Source organism: Haemaphysalis longicornis, unplaced genomic scaffold (genome assembly GCF_048455015.1).
Source record: "Haemaphysalis longicornis isolate Haplotype H1 unplaced genomic scaffold, Haemaphysalis longicornis Haplotype H1 scaffold_5, whole genome shotgun sequence".
Lineage (NCBI taxonomy): Eukaryota > Metazoa > Arthropoda > Arachnida > Ixodida > Ixodidae > Haemaphysalis > Haemaphysalis longicornis.
In genome coordinates this window covers 64,859,150-64,878,032 of record NW_027526385.1, presented here as the reverse complement: position 1 = coordinate 64,878,032, position 18,883 = coordinate 64,859,150, and the positions used below count along the sequence as shown (strand labels likewise).

General features: G+C 47.0%; 1 protein-coding gene across 1 annotated transcript in view; it reads right to left on the bottom strand.

The window, feature by feature from the left end:
• Positions 1-18,883, bottom strand: part of LOC144139718 (cytochrome P450 3A28-like) — a 52,265-nt gene that overhangs the window by 21,843 nt on the left and 11,539 nt on the right. The window contains exons 5-6 of the mRNA XM_077672001.1: positions 11,647-11,884; positions 3,430-3,493 (exon numbers count right to left, since the gene is read on the bottom strand). Of these exons, the coding sequence (XP_077528127.1) occupies positions 3,430-3,493; positions 11,647-11,884 (302 nt within the window). The remainder of the gene's footprint in view (positions 1-3,429; positions 3,494-11,646; positions 11,885-18,883) is intronic.

Genomic DNA, 18,883 nt, shown 5'->3' with positions numbered 1-18,883 from the left:
TTTAAAATATGCGGCCGAGTGACTAAAGTATCGCCTCAAAATTTGTTATAGTAAGCACGAACAGCCTCCCAAATTTTTATCAATATAGCGGGAGCGACGACCGACTGGCATGTCAGTGCGTTATTATCGTGTTCAGCAGCGAAATAGGTGAAGTACGCGCACGCGCATAGGGCCATCTGATGTATGAGCGTTGTCTGTCTGCTTCGCTGTTTCCTTGAGAGTGGCACACCCCTTGCCACTGCATCTGAATGACTTTGTGCCCCACCCTGCTGAGCTACCTTTGAGGGTAGCGAAACGGCCGTGCAAGATAAAAAAAATTAAAGCCGTTCCACTCAACGAGAAAGCTGTCGTAAATGCAGAGCAGTGATTCGCCATAACGGCCTGTGGCACTGTTATCCGCTTACTGCTACTACCCATCACGCTCTTCGCCTCCCTGTCTCACTTCTCTCTTGATGAATTGAACGGAGGTTTGTCCAAAGCTGTTCGAATTTCCGGCCTTCGCAGTGCTCGCGCGCCCCCTGCCTGGAACGAACAGCGCGAGCGGTTCTCGCACGTGCCGGCACCTTACTACGCAGTCCACAACGCGTTGTTTTTGGCGGTCCCATCTCCCCGCGAGGGGGACTCGAGTAAATGCGTCGCATAGGGGGTGGGTGTATTGCGTTAATGTTTAGTGTTTGGGGAGTTGGTGGTAGTGAATGCGATGTATCAGCTGCTTCTTGGCGTAGTTTGAATGAGTCAAGGATATAAGGCGCGTTCGTAGCCTCCCATTCTGTGTCGGCTTTGTGGCGCAGTGGGTAGAGCACCATGTACATTGCGTTCCGCCCGCAGGGTCGAGGGATCGAAACCAGGCGCCGGATAGTATTTTTTTTATAGTGTAGGGAGGGGTGCGGACAACGACGGTGCGGACTACGACGGACATCAACGCGGGTGACATCGTGAGTTACTGAAATGCTCTGCATTTAAAAAAACAGGGGGTGTTTTGCCCTGAGAAGAACAGCGGAGCAGACGACGCGGCCAAAACAAATAGTTCAATGCGCGTGTGCGCACCGTCACCTTTTTGCCGATGAAAACCGTGATAAGGCGCTGACATGCCGATCGGTCATCGCTCCCGCTATATTATTAAAAATTTGGGAGGCTGTACATGCGTTCTCAACGGACTTCGGTTGATATATTCCTTAATTGTCCGCTCTTTCGTCCAGTTGTCGAACTTGGCCTTGCTGTGGGGACGCCATGCAGGTTACACAGCCAGTTGTAGTATTCCATTACTTTTCTCCGGTCGGTTATAAAAAATTATGACCGTAACAAAAAGCAGCCGAGGAATTGCACTGTATGACACAAGGGCTTTCTTAGAGGCTATTATGCGTCATTCATTCCATTTCCCCATTTCCCCTCCCTCAACCTTTACTTTACGGGAATCTCCTACGCGACCTGTGTTCATCAACTACGAGACAAGTACACCGTAATATATATTACGAGTGGTCTCGGAAGAGCAGAGTGAGCTTTGGTGCCGTGCGCACTTGCCTCTTTGTTCGGCTGCACATGTCAAAGCCAAAACGATTATTCCACCCTCGCTTGTTCTCCTGATAGCCAAAAGCCCATTTTCTGTCTATAAAGGCTGTTAGTTCCAGTTTTATATACTCAGTGCTGCCAGGTGTGATATGTGGAGGGTTTGGTTGCCGGCCGTAGCCCTATATCCCCCTACCCCCCCCCCCCCCCCAAGCATAACTTCTGTCTTGTATAAATCGATAGAAGGAAACCATGTTTACCCTATATGTTACGCATACCAATTTTTAAAAATGCACATATCAGTATTTCATCCGCTGAGAGTGCAAGTGCCTTGTTATATGCATAGCACGAGTTTAAATCTCAGGAAATTGTACTTATCACCTAAAACTATGGATTGACGTTTGATATGGTGGTTCCGCAGTTCAACCAAAAAGTTTCGTTCTAGATTCGCCAATACGATTCACAACGATGCCATTTCGGACGCAGAAAAAAAAGAAAAGCAACACCCGGCGGGGTATGAAGCCTGGACTAAGACTGAGCGGGTGCGATGCTTTAGCCCACTGACCCACCAAGATTTTTTTCTTTACTGCATGGAAAACTGCACTTATTACAGCCTACAAAATCTATGAGTCATCCACATTTGCGCGGAAATAACCTGTATTATGCATACTAGATTGAGACCGACCCTTTGTGTCACAAAAATGTTTTCTGCATGATTTTAAGGATTCCTGGCTGCTTAACTGAACAATTCTTGAATAACAGTCGCAGAGTAAGGTTCCGTAAAGCCCCCACCATAGCTGATCTCATCAACAGCACTGTTTCGGCTGCGACTGCGATTTCGCCATACGGGAAAAGTGCTCGCCGTGCTTTCGTTTTATGCGTTGCGCTACAAAGTTTGGTTGATGTTGATTCCTTATTACCGAATAAACCTTGCGTAACTCCTATTCTGCTATATTTTCCACAAAAGTCTGGCTGGACACGAATATGCAACTCCGGGAAACTCCGGTCGGGGCGCTGTTTTCGCTTCTCGGTCGACCCTCTACGACCGTTCGGACGATCGGCATTGTCGGCGTATTCGGCCCGCGAACAGTCACACCACGCGGAATTTCGATCGGCCGACGTGTTTGTGACGCCATCGGCGTTGTGTGAAAAGCCAGTCTTCCAACTCGGAAGTCGGCGTCGCCGTCGTGTCGTCGTCGTGTCGGCCTAGTCAACGTGTCTTAGCGGGAAGCGTGGTAATGGAGTAAAAAAGATAATATGGACGAACACGATAGGGTTAAGCACGCTGCATGAAGCGCTAATTAACCAAAGGCGTCGCCATGGCCATTCGACGCTGAGCAGACGACACTTCTCTTCACCGGAAGTAAGGAAAAAAGCCGTCCAATTGCAAAATTGCTGCTTCGAGACGCACATGGGAAAACCGATTACATACGTGCGGGAACATGGCGAAGTCTAAAAACATGCAGGAAATGAGGACATCGCGGCAACAAATTTTTCAAATAAAGTGGGAGCTTTCCTCTGCAAGTAAAAATGTTACACTTGGCACAGATGACGCCCGCCACCAAACCTAACTCTGGCGCCAGTTCATTTAGTGTGCTCAAAACACCTTTCGGAACCGCTTTAAATGACATTGAGTGATAACTTAAAACATTTCATTGCAGTCAAGCCGAAATGGCAATAACATCATTGACAAAGTTCATTAGGATAATTGCAGGAACGAAACATGTGGGCATTTTTAAGAACCCTTGGAAAAGCTACGCCGCTTATGGGCTTTCCCCAATGCCATTATTCAGAGACAAGCATAATGGATCATCGTCATCATCATGGAATCAGTACCCTTACAAAAATCATGCTCGAAATCTTAAAGTCACCACTACATGTTCTTGTTAACTGCACCATTCGTAAGAGTGTCCAGCAACTTACCCTCCCACAAAAACCGACATACTATGTCCGGCCAGGAGCTCCATTTCTTCTGGAGACAGACGCGCTAAAAAGTAAAGAGAACGTGAGACATTTATATTGATTGTCTAGTCATCGACGAACGAGGCGGAAGAACCTCTGATGTTGACAGTTTACCGCAATTGCGCTTTGAAAAAGGGATAGAGTTTTGAAATACACGAAGAATTACATTGCTATCGCTATGAGGCGCCGCTGTTGTGATTCTTGATGATTACAACATGGTTGTAACAATGCAATTCTCTCGCAATGTTGTTGATTTGGTCTGCCTGAGGATGCTTCCAGTGCCGTCATCTATAGAATGCATTTCCTTGATCAATGTGCCGTGGGGTGGTTTTGTTCGCCAAGCTTATGCCGCATTCAAAAATCACTACGTACTCGCCACCACAATAGGCTAAAATTTAATGTTGACCTAATCTGTTCGTGATGGCTCTGGAGTTAGTCCTACAATGCAACATCAAACGCCCTTGCTTCTGGAAGCTTAAAATAGTGATATATATTACCCGCCAATCTACGGTAAGAAATCTCCCGATTTTATGACAAGGCGGAGTACACACACTTTAAAAAATGGAATCGTGGTCCACAGGGGGCCAATCTAAAGTTAGTCGATGAGCCCGTTGTGGTGGTAGCTCAATGCAGTGCTGCGCAATCCCTCGAGGTGTTAGCGCAAGGCAGAGCCTTTTCTTCCCAGGAAATAGAGGGGCCGTCGGTGGTAACAGATATGGCTAATTGAAACAAATGCGGCAAGGATACTTCTCGCGCTTAAGCAAACTGTCATTAGGCGGTCTCCCCTCGTCACGAAACTGGGGTGTGCTCGCAGCCGAGAGCGGTACACCGGCATTGCTGTTCTAATTTATGTACAGCTGCATAGAGAGGGCGTCGGGCCATTCTTTAAAGAGGGCGTCAGGATAGGGGCCGTGTACGCAGGAGAGAGTCACATCGCGAACTCATTAAGCCCCGTTTGAAAGTACTTCACCGTCACCCTGCTCTGTCACCTGCCTTATCAACTGAAGACCGGACCACGTCTTTCGTCATGAATGCGGAACATTGGGAAACACATGTTTTTAGTGGCAGGGGGCTTCGAGAAGTGTGAAGGGATGGCTTCTGCTGTTATTAAGTGTGGGTAATTGGGAGTGAAAATGAGATTGAGGATGGCAGCGATAATCAGTAGGCCCAATTTTGTTCAGCAAGCTCGCCCAATATTTGCTCTGCGTGGTGAAAACGCGGAGATGCAATGTTAGATATCTGATTATATATTGTGATAATGAAGTGTCGGCAAATGTGAATAGCGGGTATATTAAAGACGGGCACCTTCACGCCGTTCAGATGTACTTGAAGATGTGGCAAATGTACAAGTATAAACTGGGGTGGTTGCCGAAGGCAGGCTCCATTACAAAAAAATCGTTCTTTCCCTTGTATGGTGAGGAGTAGAGAGCAGTAAAAGGGAGAAACGGAAGGGGAGTGAGATGGAGAAATTGGTTATGAGAAGGCGTGTTAGAGGCCGTGGAAGCAGGAGACGTTTGGAGCCTGAGAAATCTTGTATTAGTTCAGAGTCCTTGGTTCTACACTCGACTTCCACCCAGACCCAGATTTTTATATTTTCTATTCAACTATGTTTCCGGCTTTCAATTGTTCACTCTTCAGCCATTTTGTGCGACGTACGTGTGCAGCGGTTTCTGAATTTTTACTGACTCACTGAACGATGTGGTCGTATTAGAAGTGATTATCTATGGCAGCAAACGTCGGCACACTTAAGCTTCATTTATGATGTGCGAATGCAATGGCAACGCCCTGCTAAGTGTTGCGTCGCTCACGTTGGCGTTGAGGAATGTGTGGTGTCGCGGAACATGCAAGAAATCAGCTTCTTTTTATAAGTAGAATTGAATGCTGCGCACACTCAGGGAATACTAGTTTTAGAGATACCAAGCTTCAAATAACGAACACATTAGGGTTAGCTTTGCTACTTTGCACAAATGCATTGTTCAAAAGCGTTTTCCAGCAACAACATATCGTCCAATCAAAATATAAAACAGCTTAAGTTGAAAGGATACATTAGGGTCAGCTTTACTACTTTGCACAAATTTATTAATAAAGGACTTTACCAGAAGTAACATATAGTTCAAGTTCAATCAAAATGTAAAACAGACGTGACTTTTTGTAATAGCCCCGAGGCGAAAATTTGCCACATGATTGGTTACACGTTTTCCTGACATCCTCTGGTGGCGCTGTGTTTTAGATGCAAAGCATCTTTTGCTCTCGGCTCTGTCGTCCGTCGTCCATCCATCGTGCGTCGTCCGTCATCCGTCCGCTCCTCTCCCCCTCTCCACCACCAGCTGTGCGATAGCGCGCGCACTTCTCCTGCTCTCCCTCTCTCCACGCCAGCTGTGCGATAGCGCGCGCTACTCATCACCGCAGCTGCGCGATAAGCGCGCATGCGCGCCTCCTCTCTCATCTCCTCCTCTCCACTCCATCTTCTCTACATAATAAACCCGGTCCGCGCGCCGCTCCCTCAGTTGCTGATTCGGTAGAGTCACGCTGCGCCGTCCGATGAACTGAATGAACGCCAACAATTCTGTCATTTTCCGTTATTTGGATACCCAATCTCGTGAACGTTTCAGAACCTCCGAGATGCTTCGCATCAGTTCAGGGTTCCCTCGCGGGAAGGTGGTGTCTTTTTTTTCAACAAATCCAGGCACGCCGCGTTTTTCACCCACTGACTCAGGCATAAATCCCCTTCGGCATTTGTTTTTTGCTAATTGTTGGCACTCCGATGCTCCATAGGCACTGTTCCGAGGGTGGTGAAAAGACTACTTTTAAGCGGAATATACTGCCCATGGAATTAACGGTGAATTCTGAAAGGAGCAATTTGTGACGTCAGCCCAATTTGAACAGAGCAGCGGACGTGAGTTGTCAAACTCAAAATGATATTGGGACTTCGGGCAATGTGTAGCAAGTGGAATTAGGGAATTCGGACAAGCGCTCTGTTCTGAGACCGCCCTTATCATAAATGCCCTGGATTCTCAGAAAGTATACACGCTTTAGAATGCATCGATTGCCACTACAGCAAAACCCAGATAATCAGAATGATGAAAATGCGGGGAGCATCAAGGCCACAATAAACTAACTTGACGTATGGAGCTTGCCGCTTCAAACTATATAAAAATATTTCTCAGTACCTCGCTTTTCTGCTTTCGAGCACTCGGTTTTTCCGCCGGCGCCTCTTCTGCTCAGTGCGTCATCTATGAGAAGTTGGGCCAAATCGGGTAGATTCACCTGAAAATATTCACGTTCTGACATTTCTCGAAGGAAGCACAATCTTTCAGGTGGTAAAACAAGAGTGTTCAGCACGCTAAGCAACAGTCTGCATACAGACACTATTCAAAATAAGCAGAAACAAAGCTTTTTAGATTTGTGTGGCCGTATCACAAATAAACCTTAGACACATCCTCACCAATGTTCGCAATACCGGTAATGAGAAACACCCAAGCAGACTAAGCTACATTTTTTAAATAAGAGAATGCGCAAATGACTTGCAAAGAACCATCATTGTTGATACAGGGAAAACAAAAAAATTACGCTATACGGCTTGAAATCCGATCTAATCCAAGAACAGCGACAAAAAAAATCTCCACATGTTCAGATAATTGTGTACTCATGAGTAGAATTCCTACGCCGCTTTACTATGTTGTGAGTTCTTCACAGCCGGCTTCGGAAAATAGGTTTGGATATTTTAATGTTTTCATGTTTGCTTTGGTTCCCTTCCGCCAATATTTCAAAGTTGCTGTAACAGAATTAAGTGGCTTTATTTGGCCCATTATATATTTTTCCGCACATTGAAAGCACTGTGCAGGGTTAGTCTGTTTTCGAGGTGTTTATATTATTTCCAATGTTGTTTTCCTAGCTTTTTTAGTTTAGCCTTCGTTTTTGTCTGAGGGGATATATAAGGAGCATTTTTCTGATTTTGTCCATTCACTAATGTAAAAGGTTTTTTCTAATTCTGAATTTATAAGTTTTTGCAAATTCTGTTGGACTAGTTATTTCCACTTACACGTTAATTAACGTTATTTTCACTTGAACGTTTATTAACGACTAAATCTGTTACTCACACGAATTATGCATTTTTGAGGGAATGCAAGACGTCACACGGTTGGCTCCATTTTGCTAATTTTAATTGGTATAACCCACATTCTTCTTTGGACTTTTTTTGGTAGAACCTTTGGTTTTCGAGTAGATCTATACCATGCACAATTTAAAACCAGAGCTGTTTAGTCTTGACTTTGGTGTGTTTGTGTTAGCAAAAAAAAAATTGAAAAACCTCCCCGGAGCGAGGTGCCCGGCACGACCTTCGCGCGCTGCTTTAGCAATAAAATTCCGAGCTCACGTGAGCGTGCACCTAGACCGGAGCACCCGGCGTCGTCGTGATTTACGCGTGGACTTTTACCACGTAAGGAGCTTCTGCCTTCGTCGTAACCCTCTTGTGAGCACCTTACCCTTGGTGCCGGTCGCCAAATGGCCCGGCGCTGGGTTTAACACGACGCCTAAGAAGACCTTCTTTAAGAAAAAAAATTACTCAAGAATGATATTTGCCAATATATTGATCCACAATGAAAGCAGAAGCGAACGCATGGAATGTCGGCGGGTTGCACCACCCATAGTGAGACTGAACCACCAAGCGCCGGTGAGCAGCTCTTAAACCTTATTTTAGTCACGTGGTATCGCAGCGGCGAGGCTCCGAGCAAGCGCAGCGTCGATGCGCCTCAACGAGGATCACGAAGCTTTACGTCACACCTGCCACACACGCTGCGCCCACTTCAAGGTCAATGACCTTGCGAGACATGGCCGAAAAGCCCCTTCTCTCAAAAATGGCAGCTGCCGCGAAGCATGAGATAACTTCACATGACCTATACTACAGGGTAGAAAAACACACAAACAAGAGTGGTAACAACCTGCAACGCTGTCTTCTGGATCATGTTAAACCAACTAGCTGAAACTTTAAACTCTGTGCGGCGTCACAGGCCATGAGACCACATGTTGCTCATTTTAGGTTTCCGCCGTGCTTCCCGGCCACCCGTTCATGATGGTTCTCACCTGTGGGTTCTGGCGTCGGTATTCTATTACGGCTTTTGCTTTGTTCCTCATTTCAGTGACAGGATCCGTGAAAAGCTTGGTGAGCACCTTCAGAAACAACCGTAACAACCACGGCCAGCTGTACAGGTTCTCTGAAATAGTGACGGAACATCGTTTAGTTCAAATGTAAGTGAATCCAAATAGTTTACCAGCATCGGTTTCTTGCGCAGGAAATACCGTTTCCCAGAGCTAGCCCTATGGCTACAGCCAAACCTTGGCGTTATTCCTCTTAAACCATTTTCCCAAGAGATTTAATAGATGATTTAGCCTTTATCTTCATTTCTGTTCAACCTTGGGGCTTCACTTCAGATGTAGACATATTTATATGCAAGAAATGATCTAGAGCAACCAAACCTATGTTGTCTTGGTTCGGCCCATTTCGGCGTAGTTGTACATGTTTTGAATAAATTTGAGAAAATGAAGTCTGATGCCAGTATGAAAGGCCTGCAGAGTTTATTCTGACCGGGCAATTTGCTAGCAGGCAGCATAATCAACAAGCCAATATTGGTGTGTGTTTTGTATTGCGTAGAGAACATGTCCCTCGGTGATATACTGAAAGTGTTGGCTTAATTACGAGACAAAAGTCCCAAATTGCTTAAATTTTGTGTAGTCTACCTTTTCCAGAGTATCAAGTGGAGCAAAGCCACCGGATTTAAAGCCTAATTGTGAATTGGCGTTCGGAGCAGACAGAACCTTATCCTGTAAACAATGTCGCTCAGTGCGGACTATACACAGGCTGCTCGTGAAAGCTAGTGGCTCACATCATTGCCAGTATTGTCACAAAGATAACGTGATTAACTTTCAATTGTGCAGCATCGGCCAACAGCGCACTCACGGGCACATTGCTGTACTCAACCGTATGGTTATCTAACGCTAAAGCTGATTATAGGACGAACAACATCGTCACACACGAACTCAGAAGTTCCAACGATGACAACTGGCGCCCGAATCTCACGTCTGATCCAGTCATCCTCCTACGGCTGTAACGTCATCATATCCACCTACACTACTCAAATACCACCCCTGGGAGTTTTCAAGTAACAAAGAGAAACATGTCTAAATGTTGACGACTGATTAAGAAGTTCCTTTTGACTGCGCCGTCTACATATGACCACTCACACATATTATTTCCCAAATAGCACATGTAGGAAGTCTGAAGAGTCTCACTGAATGTTATGTTAATTGGTTCTGAACAACATCTTCGTTTCGAGATAATTGGCTGGAGTGATCTGGCACAGTACGATTAATTATTGCTGAGAAGCCAACGCCAATCGTGAGAAGTGCCCGCAAGACACGAAGAAGGAACGTGGCTGCATGCGTGCAACTATCTTTTGTTCTGTTGCAGAAAACTTTTTTAAGATTCGGCTTCTGTACAAGCTTTTTTTAGTCGGTAGGAAGTTGAGAGAAAGTTTGGACAACTTTCTCGACGTCGGTGGTGAGAGGAACACGAAGAGACAGGCCCCTGAGAAGTCGGCGCAGTAGCACAAATTTTGCTCACGCAGTCCAATAAAAATGTGTTTTTAAGCTTCATCTGACCTCCGAAATGGTTGAGGCGGAGAGGAGGTCAGTCATGTCATTGTTCTTTTTGTGATTTGTAGTTCGGGGTAACGATTGCCTAAATCCGTGCGGAAATCATCGCTGTCTCGCAACAAGCGTGAAGAACGCTTCTGAGTGGCTTCATCTCACAGCTGGCCACACAAATTTTACAGCTGCATTCTGCCTAACACAAAGTAAAGATTATTTCTGCACCAGCTGCACCAGCCGAAGTCTACCTTCCCCGCAACGAAGCTGACCACCAGCATTCCCGAGAGCTGATATTCTGGAGAAGCCAGGTATTCGGCGAGCAGTGGCAGGCCTGCCCCCTCTTGTCCTTCATAGAATTCACGCAGTACTACCTCCTGGAGCGAGCGTAATATCCCCCTCCACAAAGACCCTTACGAAAGAACATGAACGCACATTCGAGTCATCCAAACCTACATATTTCCCTTCCAAACTACCTCCAATATTTCAGCCCACACGCAATACCCCTCACAATGCCGCTTCTGCGGAGCTTCGGGTACCCTGTGCGATAATATTTGGGGCTGTGATTAAAACCCTACCTATATATTTGCTCTTTTCCTCCAGTGAGCACACCGAGAGGGCAATGCCGAGCTCCAACCCTGACGAGAAACTTTGGCTGGCGAAGGTATCCCAGCCAGCAGGACTGTCTCAAGGGGTCCTGTATAAACACCCTTCCCCAAGGCTACCTGCTCCCTAGGCTCGTGGATTCCCCCTCCTCTCTCTGATCAGGGTAGGTTCCTACCAAAAGGTATATTCATGAACCTATCTTGTTTTTTCTTGGCAATGGTTTCTTGTGTGGCAATACCGTTACGTCCAATATGTACTTAATGACAAGCCGCACTTTCTGAGTGGCTATAAATCACCACTGGGCGAAGCATAAACGCGTGGTTACATTCGTCGGCCCCGGTGCGTGCGGCTATGACTGAAGGAATGCACAAATGCAAACGTATTCGATAATTTTCTTCTCAAGCTAGTAATGACCAGCGATATCAACCGACAATCAACAGTGGGTCGACGGCGAGCTTCAGTGGCGTACTGCTTCCACAAAAAACTCAGTTTTCTCTTACCTATTTGTAATACGATACGAACGTTCAAAGTCTGTCCAAAAAGCCACGCGCAGAGCGGCGCATGCCTCAATAGTCGACGGGATTTTCGTGTTAGAAGTATGTCCCACAACAACGAGCTGCAAAAGCAGATTTCGCAATACAAATCCCCAGTCAACAGAAGCAAACTTTCAGTTTTTAATCCTTTTTGTAGGGTAAACTCAGAGTCAGTGACAAATAAAAAGTATGATGTTTGACGGCTTCGAACCCAAAATATTACCTGTGACCAGATGAATTTCGTCGAGAACTTGACTAGTTCCAAATCCTGCAGCTTGTATTCTGCATTTAACTAGTAGTATCTTGCAAGAAGCAGCAACACCATAGCTACTCAAACTACGCCCTAATAACAAGTTGGCTCTCTCCATACTGGCCGGATCGATCAGTTGCGACTTACGACAGGTGTGGTAGGGGAACTCATTCATGAACGTTGGAAAGACAGTAATGGCCGTCTGGAAGAGTGGGTTTTCGGGGTTTTTCTGCACTCCCGTGTCGATGCCGAAGGCTGTTTTTGCAATGACATCAAACGTGAACCGCTCGCACATCATGGAAATGTTTACTTCAGCACCGCTGTCGGCACTGGTACGAAGGACCTCTATGAACTCGTTCTGGCAGTTCCATAGGGTTGGCATAACCTGAAAAAAAAACAGGTTTGACGAGAATGGCCTGGTGGGCTGGTTGGTAGGACATCTTTAAAGTGTTAACAGCGCACGTAGACAACGACACCTAAAAAAGAAAAGGTAGCACAAAGCACTTTATCCTGTCTAGTCTTTGTCCTGCCTTTTCGCAGCGAAGCTCTTAGCCTCTCGTTGCTCGGAAAATTATGTGTTGCGAACCAAAAACCCATGCAGAGCCCAGCTGTTCTCGCCTAAGATGCCTTGCGCATGCGTCAGGCTAATGAGGAGTGCAGCATACAGCTCATTATTCGTGAAAAGAAAAAACCACGAAACAATCATCCAAACCGCATGATGGATGATAAGAAGCCGGTGAACAATGGGACCCCCCCCCCCCACCCCATGTTTTCTGGACAATATTAGATTTGCAGCTGCTCTCAAAAGGGGATGGAGGTTGACGTCATTCGAGGCCAGCGCATGCGTCGGGCTAGGCAGGGCCCCAAAACGCCGAATGCATGCGTCAGGAACCGGTATTTGCCATCAAAGAAGCCCAATACAAGCGTCAAGCCCGCCTACACAATGAGGAACATTACATGCCCTCCCCCATCAGCATGTGTAGTGGCTGACAGCAGCGGCGCTGGACATCCACTTTGATAGGGCAAGATGGCGTCCATATTTTTCTTGAGTGTCCTCGTCTACATACCACTTCTGTTCCCGCCTTTTTGTGCTGCGGCTGCCAGCAAGCTGTTCCAAGCCCACATAACTATCAGAGGCTGACAACGTCAAGTTGTCGATACCCAAATAAGCCTTGAAGATAAATGTTTGAAATTTCCCGCAGTGAGAAAAATCGTAGTTGGGTTTGTGTGGGGCGAAAATTGCCACCCCTGAAAATAGTAAAAAAAGAAAGCATTTGAGACAGCATGTGGGTGGGCCACTGTTCTACGGAGGAGGAGCGGATTTTGTTATTGCCCCGCTTCCATCTCTTCCTTTGCGCCAGCACACAATGCGGACGAGTCACGAGAGTAATGAGAGTAGCCGAACAATATATCATCAAGAAGACAATGTGCTACTCCAAAATTTGGGCACACACCAAGTTATTGTAAGTCCCGCAATTGCACAGACGTTTAAACTACGGTACTAGTCAAGCGTTGAAGAAACCTGAGCCAGAGCTTCAGCAGCCCTCTCATCCGACTGATTTTTTTATTCACGGGCTACCCACTGTATGTACACTTAATTTGGGATCATTCGGAGGTAACCTTTTTGTCTGACATTTGAAGACACTCTGAAACACTTCCAATAAACGCTTTCCATCACCTCTGGAAGCACTATAAAGGCTATAGTTATATCCCCACGACGGAGCGGCACTGGGTGATGTGCTCGTCACGGCGGGTACGCCTTCCGTTGCTGCTTTGCTTTTGTAGCTTTCTCTTTAAAGTTGCTATGGAATGCGTTCATTCCTGCAACTGAAAGAAAGATGGCACGCACTACATCGCTGTTATGAGGTAATTCCTGTGGTCTAAGAAAGCTAAGACAGGGGAATAATAAAATTACTTTTCAGCAATTTTCTAGGTTGTCTCATAGGCATAGAGCAGTCATTTTTGGCTGTGGCACTTGGCATTCGCTGCTGTTTATCAGTTTTATATACTCTACTACTCTACTTTGACCACAGTCTCTCCAACCGAGCCAAGCTTTGAGGAGCACGTGGCTTAAATAACAATGGTAAAGCTGTGCATCACATACCGCCTTCAATTTCGATGGGGTGAAGAACTGCTGCATACATGTCCTCGCCTCTTTCCATGCACGTCCACGGGCCGTCGCGATGCTATCACACATGATAGGCTGTACTTCGTACAGATGTATCATGTGCTGGTGAAATCATTGAAAAAAGAGACAAGTGGAAAGATTGTTAGAAGTTCCTACCCAAATTAATTGATCGCATCTGCAACTGAGACTGCCAGCAGAGACATTCACGAATACGCGGGATAGCGAGTCTCGATCGTTATCTCAGGGGCATGCTTGCAGAAGTAGATGATAAGCCTATATTGGCTTAATTTTAATTTTTTCAAGTTGCAGAAGCTTCGGAAAACTTCCAAAAGGGATTTCCGGATAAATATGGAGTGGCTTTGCTATACAGTGAGCCCGTTTAGGTCGGTTTTCCTAACATACAAAAACGACTTGCTAGGAAGATGTATTTTTTATAAGAATCAGAAGCAGACTTTCAAATTCTTCGGGCCCAATTTGGCATCTATCTCAGTAAGACCGCATGTATACACCTGAAGCGCTTTAAATCAACCCCTTTAAAAGCCGATTCACTACTCTACACACATGCATTGGTGGCGAGACATTGTCTAGGGTCACCAATAAATATGCTGATTTCAATGAATAATCCGAAGAGTCTTTTATTAAACACTTTTTTTCTGTTTCCTTCAACGCCCCTAGAAGTTTAAAACGTCATTGGTTGCATAAAAACTCCTAAAACCAGCACTGATAGCCTATAAATGTACTCAAACGGTCTCAAAGGCACCATTATGGCGAAATGTAATCTGTTTCATAGTTCCACTTACGCCCGTTTTCTTGTCTTTTCTACCTTACCGCAGTGAACACTCTTGTTTGATTTTAGTAATTGTTCTACATTCACTGAAAACGGATATGCTTTATATAGCGTTTTATCTATCCAAGAAAGTGTTTTGTATGACTGCGGGCAAATTTTATTTGGTCGTATTAGTTTGTATCCGCCTCCTAAGTGCGCAGTGTTTCATTGACTGCTGCTATTTTACTGCGAAGCAGTATATCTCTAACCTCCCCAGTTTTTATTGCGGTGAAGCCGATTTACTCACCGCGGTTCCACAGCTTCTTCTCATTCCTTCCGACCCCTCTTTCAGAACTTTAATTCCCCTCGCCACTTTTGATGCCTCTTTCCCAAGTAGAATCGGTTGACAAAGGTGGTAGCGCCGTTATGAGGTGATTGCGGAGAATCAACAGAAGCGTTAATGGGTGTATAAACGACCGAAAGTCGCTGCTACCGAACATGCACCCGGCGCCGTGGCGGTCTCAAACTCTACATCACCGAATCCCGTGAGAATCCCGCCGTGTTGTAAAGAGCAATCTGGCCGCTTGGAACGCCAGGGGGAGCCAATAATGTTTCTTCAGCTTGAAAGGCTTTCCGAGTGGCATTTTCACCGTTGTATACCACGCCTAACCATGTGCTCATCAACGGTTGCCTGCTTATGTGGGCACAGGTCGAGGGCAGAAGGAGAGCGGTGTGCGCACACAGCTGGCCTTCATGCCGCTACCGATGACAAATCCGTTGTGCAGGTTGGATATTTAAACGCGGAACTCTCGAGGCTCGAAGCACCCTGTCCGCTGTTGTCTATAATGGAGCGGTTTGGGTCAGGATTGGTGTGTTACACTCACAGAAACATATACATGCCTACAACAGGGAGGGAAACGGAGAGCGACATGTTTGTCTGCTAGAATAAAGGTCAAGGTCCTCCAGGTTTTTACTCGCTTTGGGCCGGACGCACGTCGTTGGCTTGTAGGAGGAATAGCGGGAACGGGAAAAGGGTCTTCCATAAGAGAAGCGTGAATGGGCACGAGAGCTGCTCACAGCCGCTGCTGCCGTCGTTGTCGTCTGAGGTTTCAGTTCGTCAACTAACTGCGAATTTCTCCAGGAAAAAGAGCAACTTTACCGCTTGTAACGCCAACGTGACCCAATGTTACATGTTCAGCGTAAAGAGCTTTCGCCGCGAATTTTCGACGGTGTCTTTCACTTCTAAGCTGGCGCACATAGCCGGTTGCCGGTTTATCCATGCACGGGTTGCGGGTAGAGAGAGGGGTGGGAGCGTGCACGCGCAGCTATACGGGGGAGGGGGGGGGGTGATTGCCCAATTTGCTCGTTGCCCTTTGTGATTACATGACTTGTGCTGGCGTTAAATTTAAACGTGGACGTCAACCGGCCCAATCTCACCAGTCCGGTGTCCTTAGTGGTCGAGCGCATTGGGTTGGTGTGTTACGCATTCAACGCGGTAGGGAAACAGACAGCTAGAACTAGACACCTAGACAACTAGAAACAGACTGCAAGAACTGGTCGCCGAAGCCGGCGAGCAGAATTTGCTCAGTGCGCTTCTCGGATTACTGCTACCTTCAGAGTCCGAAGTTGACGTAGGAGCTGCAGTAAAAGGGGAGTGGAAACGATTGGGCAGTTTTAGAATAGGGGAACACGCCGTTCGGGGCCCCCGAGAAGTTTGGGGAGCACAAAGCAAGGGGCTCGCGCACAGCTAGTTTTTGAAGAGGGGCACGCCGAACAGCCCGCAACTGGCTTGCTTTGCTCGGCTCCGCTCGGGTGATGGAAACTTTCGACTTTTTGATCTACGCTATCTGTGCAACTGCGAATGTCATTCTCTAACAGAACTTTTCAACACACCATCATTCTCCTTTCTCGCATGCGGAATTGTATTTTAGCTATAACTGCCATTTGAGCTATCGGTGACCAAGACTTCTGCCGTGGCCTGTTTTGATTCTTCCGCGCAGGTAGCGCCATCTTTCGGCCGCTCGCCGTACGCCGCGCCGCGTTGCCCGAAGCGGCCCGTCCAACCTGCGCGGCCGGCCAGCGTTGGCTTACCATTGCGGCCGATATTTGATCGCCGTTTTCGAACTCAACGCTGATAACAATCCCCAGCACAATTTTCCAACTCAGCAACTCCCACATTCTCTCATGTGGAACTTCGTTTTAGCGATCAGATTGATTCGGAAGAGCGGCGACAACCGGTTCGAACGACAGCGATAGTAGAAGATGGACGGCGAAAACGTCGCCCGCCTACTTGCCTCAGCTGTAGTCAAGTAAATTTGTTCTGTCTGTCTGTCTGTCTGTCTGTAGGGTGGCAGCGACTCATACGAGTCTGATGATTCAGAGGACATGTCGACTGCGCGGGCGAGTGCGGACCGTGTGCGATAGGCGACCGGTAAAAAGCGCAAAGGCTCACGGGTACATTGTTTTCTCCCGCGGAGTGCCTCCACTTCCGGATCGTGAGCTCTCCTGGCCATAGAAACAATATACTAACCCTAGAGAGAAAACGCGCCGCTGAGGCAATGCATTGGAGCCGTACGACACACAGTGGCTGTCATGATAGAACGATTTGAAGGTTGCCAGCAGAGCTTGTGCTCACTAAAAACAGCGAAAGTGATGGGTATTAATCTGGAAACGTGGCGCTGTGGCATTTCCGCATCCGGCTGAAGCCTGCCGGGATTAATTGTAACATGGCGGCCCGCTGGCCACGCAGATTTTGTCCTGCCTATAGAGTATTCTTTCCTCCATGCCGGTGTCGACAGAACTGTGTAGTTTATTTCCTGTGGGTAGGTAACCAACTGCTTCCGGTTCAGCGTGTGGCTTGTGTGTAGTGAGACTATTTGATCAAGACGTGGCAACGCTCGCACAACACTTGCGCGCCAGCTCGGATGCGACTAATCGCATGCGCGCGGGAGCCATGGAGTCAGCTGCTCCGTATTGAGGCCCACAATGAATCTCTGTCATGATGTCCGTGCACTTTTGCGCCGTGTCGCTTTATTTGCCATTCTGCGACATTTTGCCGGACGCTCAATGCTTTTCAAACGACGTGAAGTGAACTGTGGCTTTAGCTGAATTTGACACCTTTATTTACACCAAAAAAACAAAAAAAAACGTTATCGCATGGGCCAACGCTGATATTGCCGGTGAGTCGCGGTACCTTTGAAGCACAGGAACGAAAGAGTGCGGTCGATCGCAGCCATAGGAGTGGCAGAATGCATGCCAAAGGCAGTATGCGAAAGGCAGTCAGCGGCATGTCGCGTTTTCTTTTCTGTTTGTATTCGTCAAGTTCTAGCTAGCTGCTTTCAACCACATCGAAGGAAATGCTTGCGGGACTGAATGGGGGCAGTATTTTGCCGCATTAAGGGAGTAAAGAACCTTCACTTATTGTCACCGATTAAAAAAAGAAACCTGCAGCAGCCTTGTTGTTAGAGAAGTACCCTAACCAAAGAAAAATTCTTTTGATATGGACTCCGGCCCACTGCGGCCTACAGGGGAATGAACTGGCCCACGCAACCGCTCGAGCTCTGGTCAGCCTAGCTTTGTTGCCTACGATGCCACCACAACCACCATCATCCCCACACAAGACGTCGCAGGAAAGCCATGAACAAGCACACGTTACGAGATCTCACAAAGACAGGCTAGTCACATACAGGGATATAATAAATCACTACAGGTTATACAGATGTAAATATCCACCTGCCCACCACACTCTTTCCAGGAAAGAGGCAGTCACGTGGCGACGGTTGCAGACGAACACTTTTCCGAGCCCTGTTTCCCTCAACCGCTCCTACCCAGACTTTTACTCAAACCTCTGCACTTTATGCAACAGCAGAGCCGACCTACACCACATGATATGGTCCTGCCATAAGCTCCAAAAAAATACGAATGGCTATAATAGCAAACCCGATGTAGATACACTTAGAAGCTACAAAATTAAGACTGCAGAAAAATGGGAGACTGCTCTGCTCAGCTCCACACCGGAGGCACAACTGACAGCCGTCCGGATGGCCGAAGCCGCCGCGAGTATCCAAGGAATCCTGGCTGACGGATGAGGGAGGGAGACCGTCCAAGTCGTCTACCCTTCAGAACCCATCTCGGGCATCAAATAAAGTCATCTCTCTCTCTCGCTCTGTCTCTCTCTCTCTCATTTTGTTGCAAATTTTTTTCGTGTACCTTCACGAACGTTTGCGCGAAAGTTCGAAGCACGGAGAGCTGCACGAAGTTTTATGCATGAAACAACCTGAAGGGAACTATTGTAAAAGCTGCTTTTATTTCTTTTAGGCGGGAGCGACCACTGGCTGCCACTGTATACCCAGTAGTGAACTTGCGGTAGTCAAGTTCAGATCGGGATCGCTGTGCTGGCGTCAGTTCAGGGGCAAAATATAATGTGCTAAACGTGATGTAACGAATGACGGCCTTGAAAGCAGTGGGGGAGGCAGTTGCTCAGCGCGCGC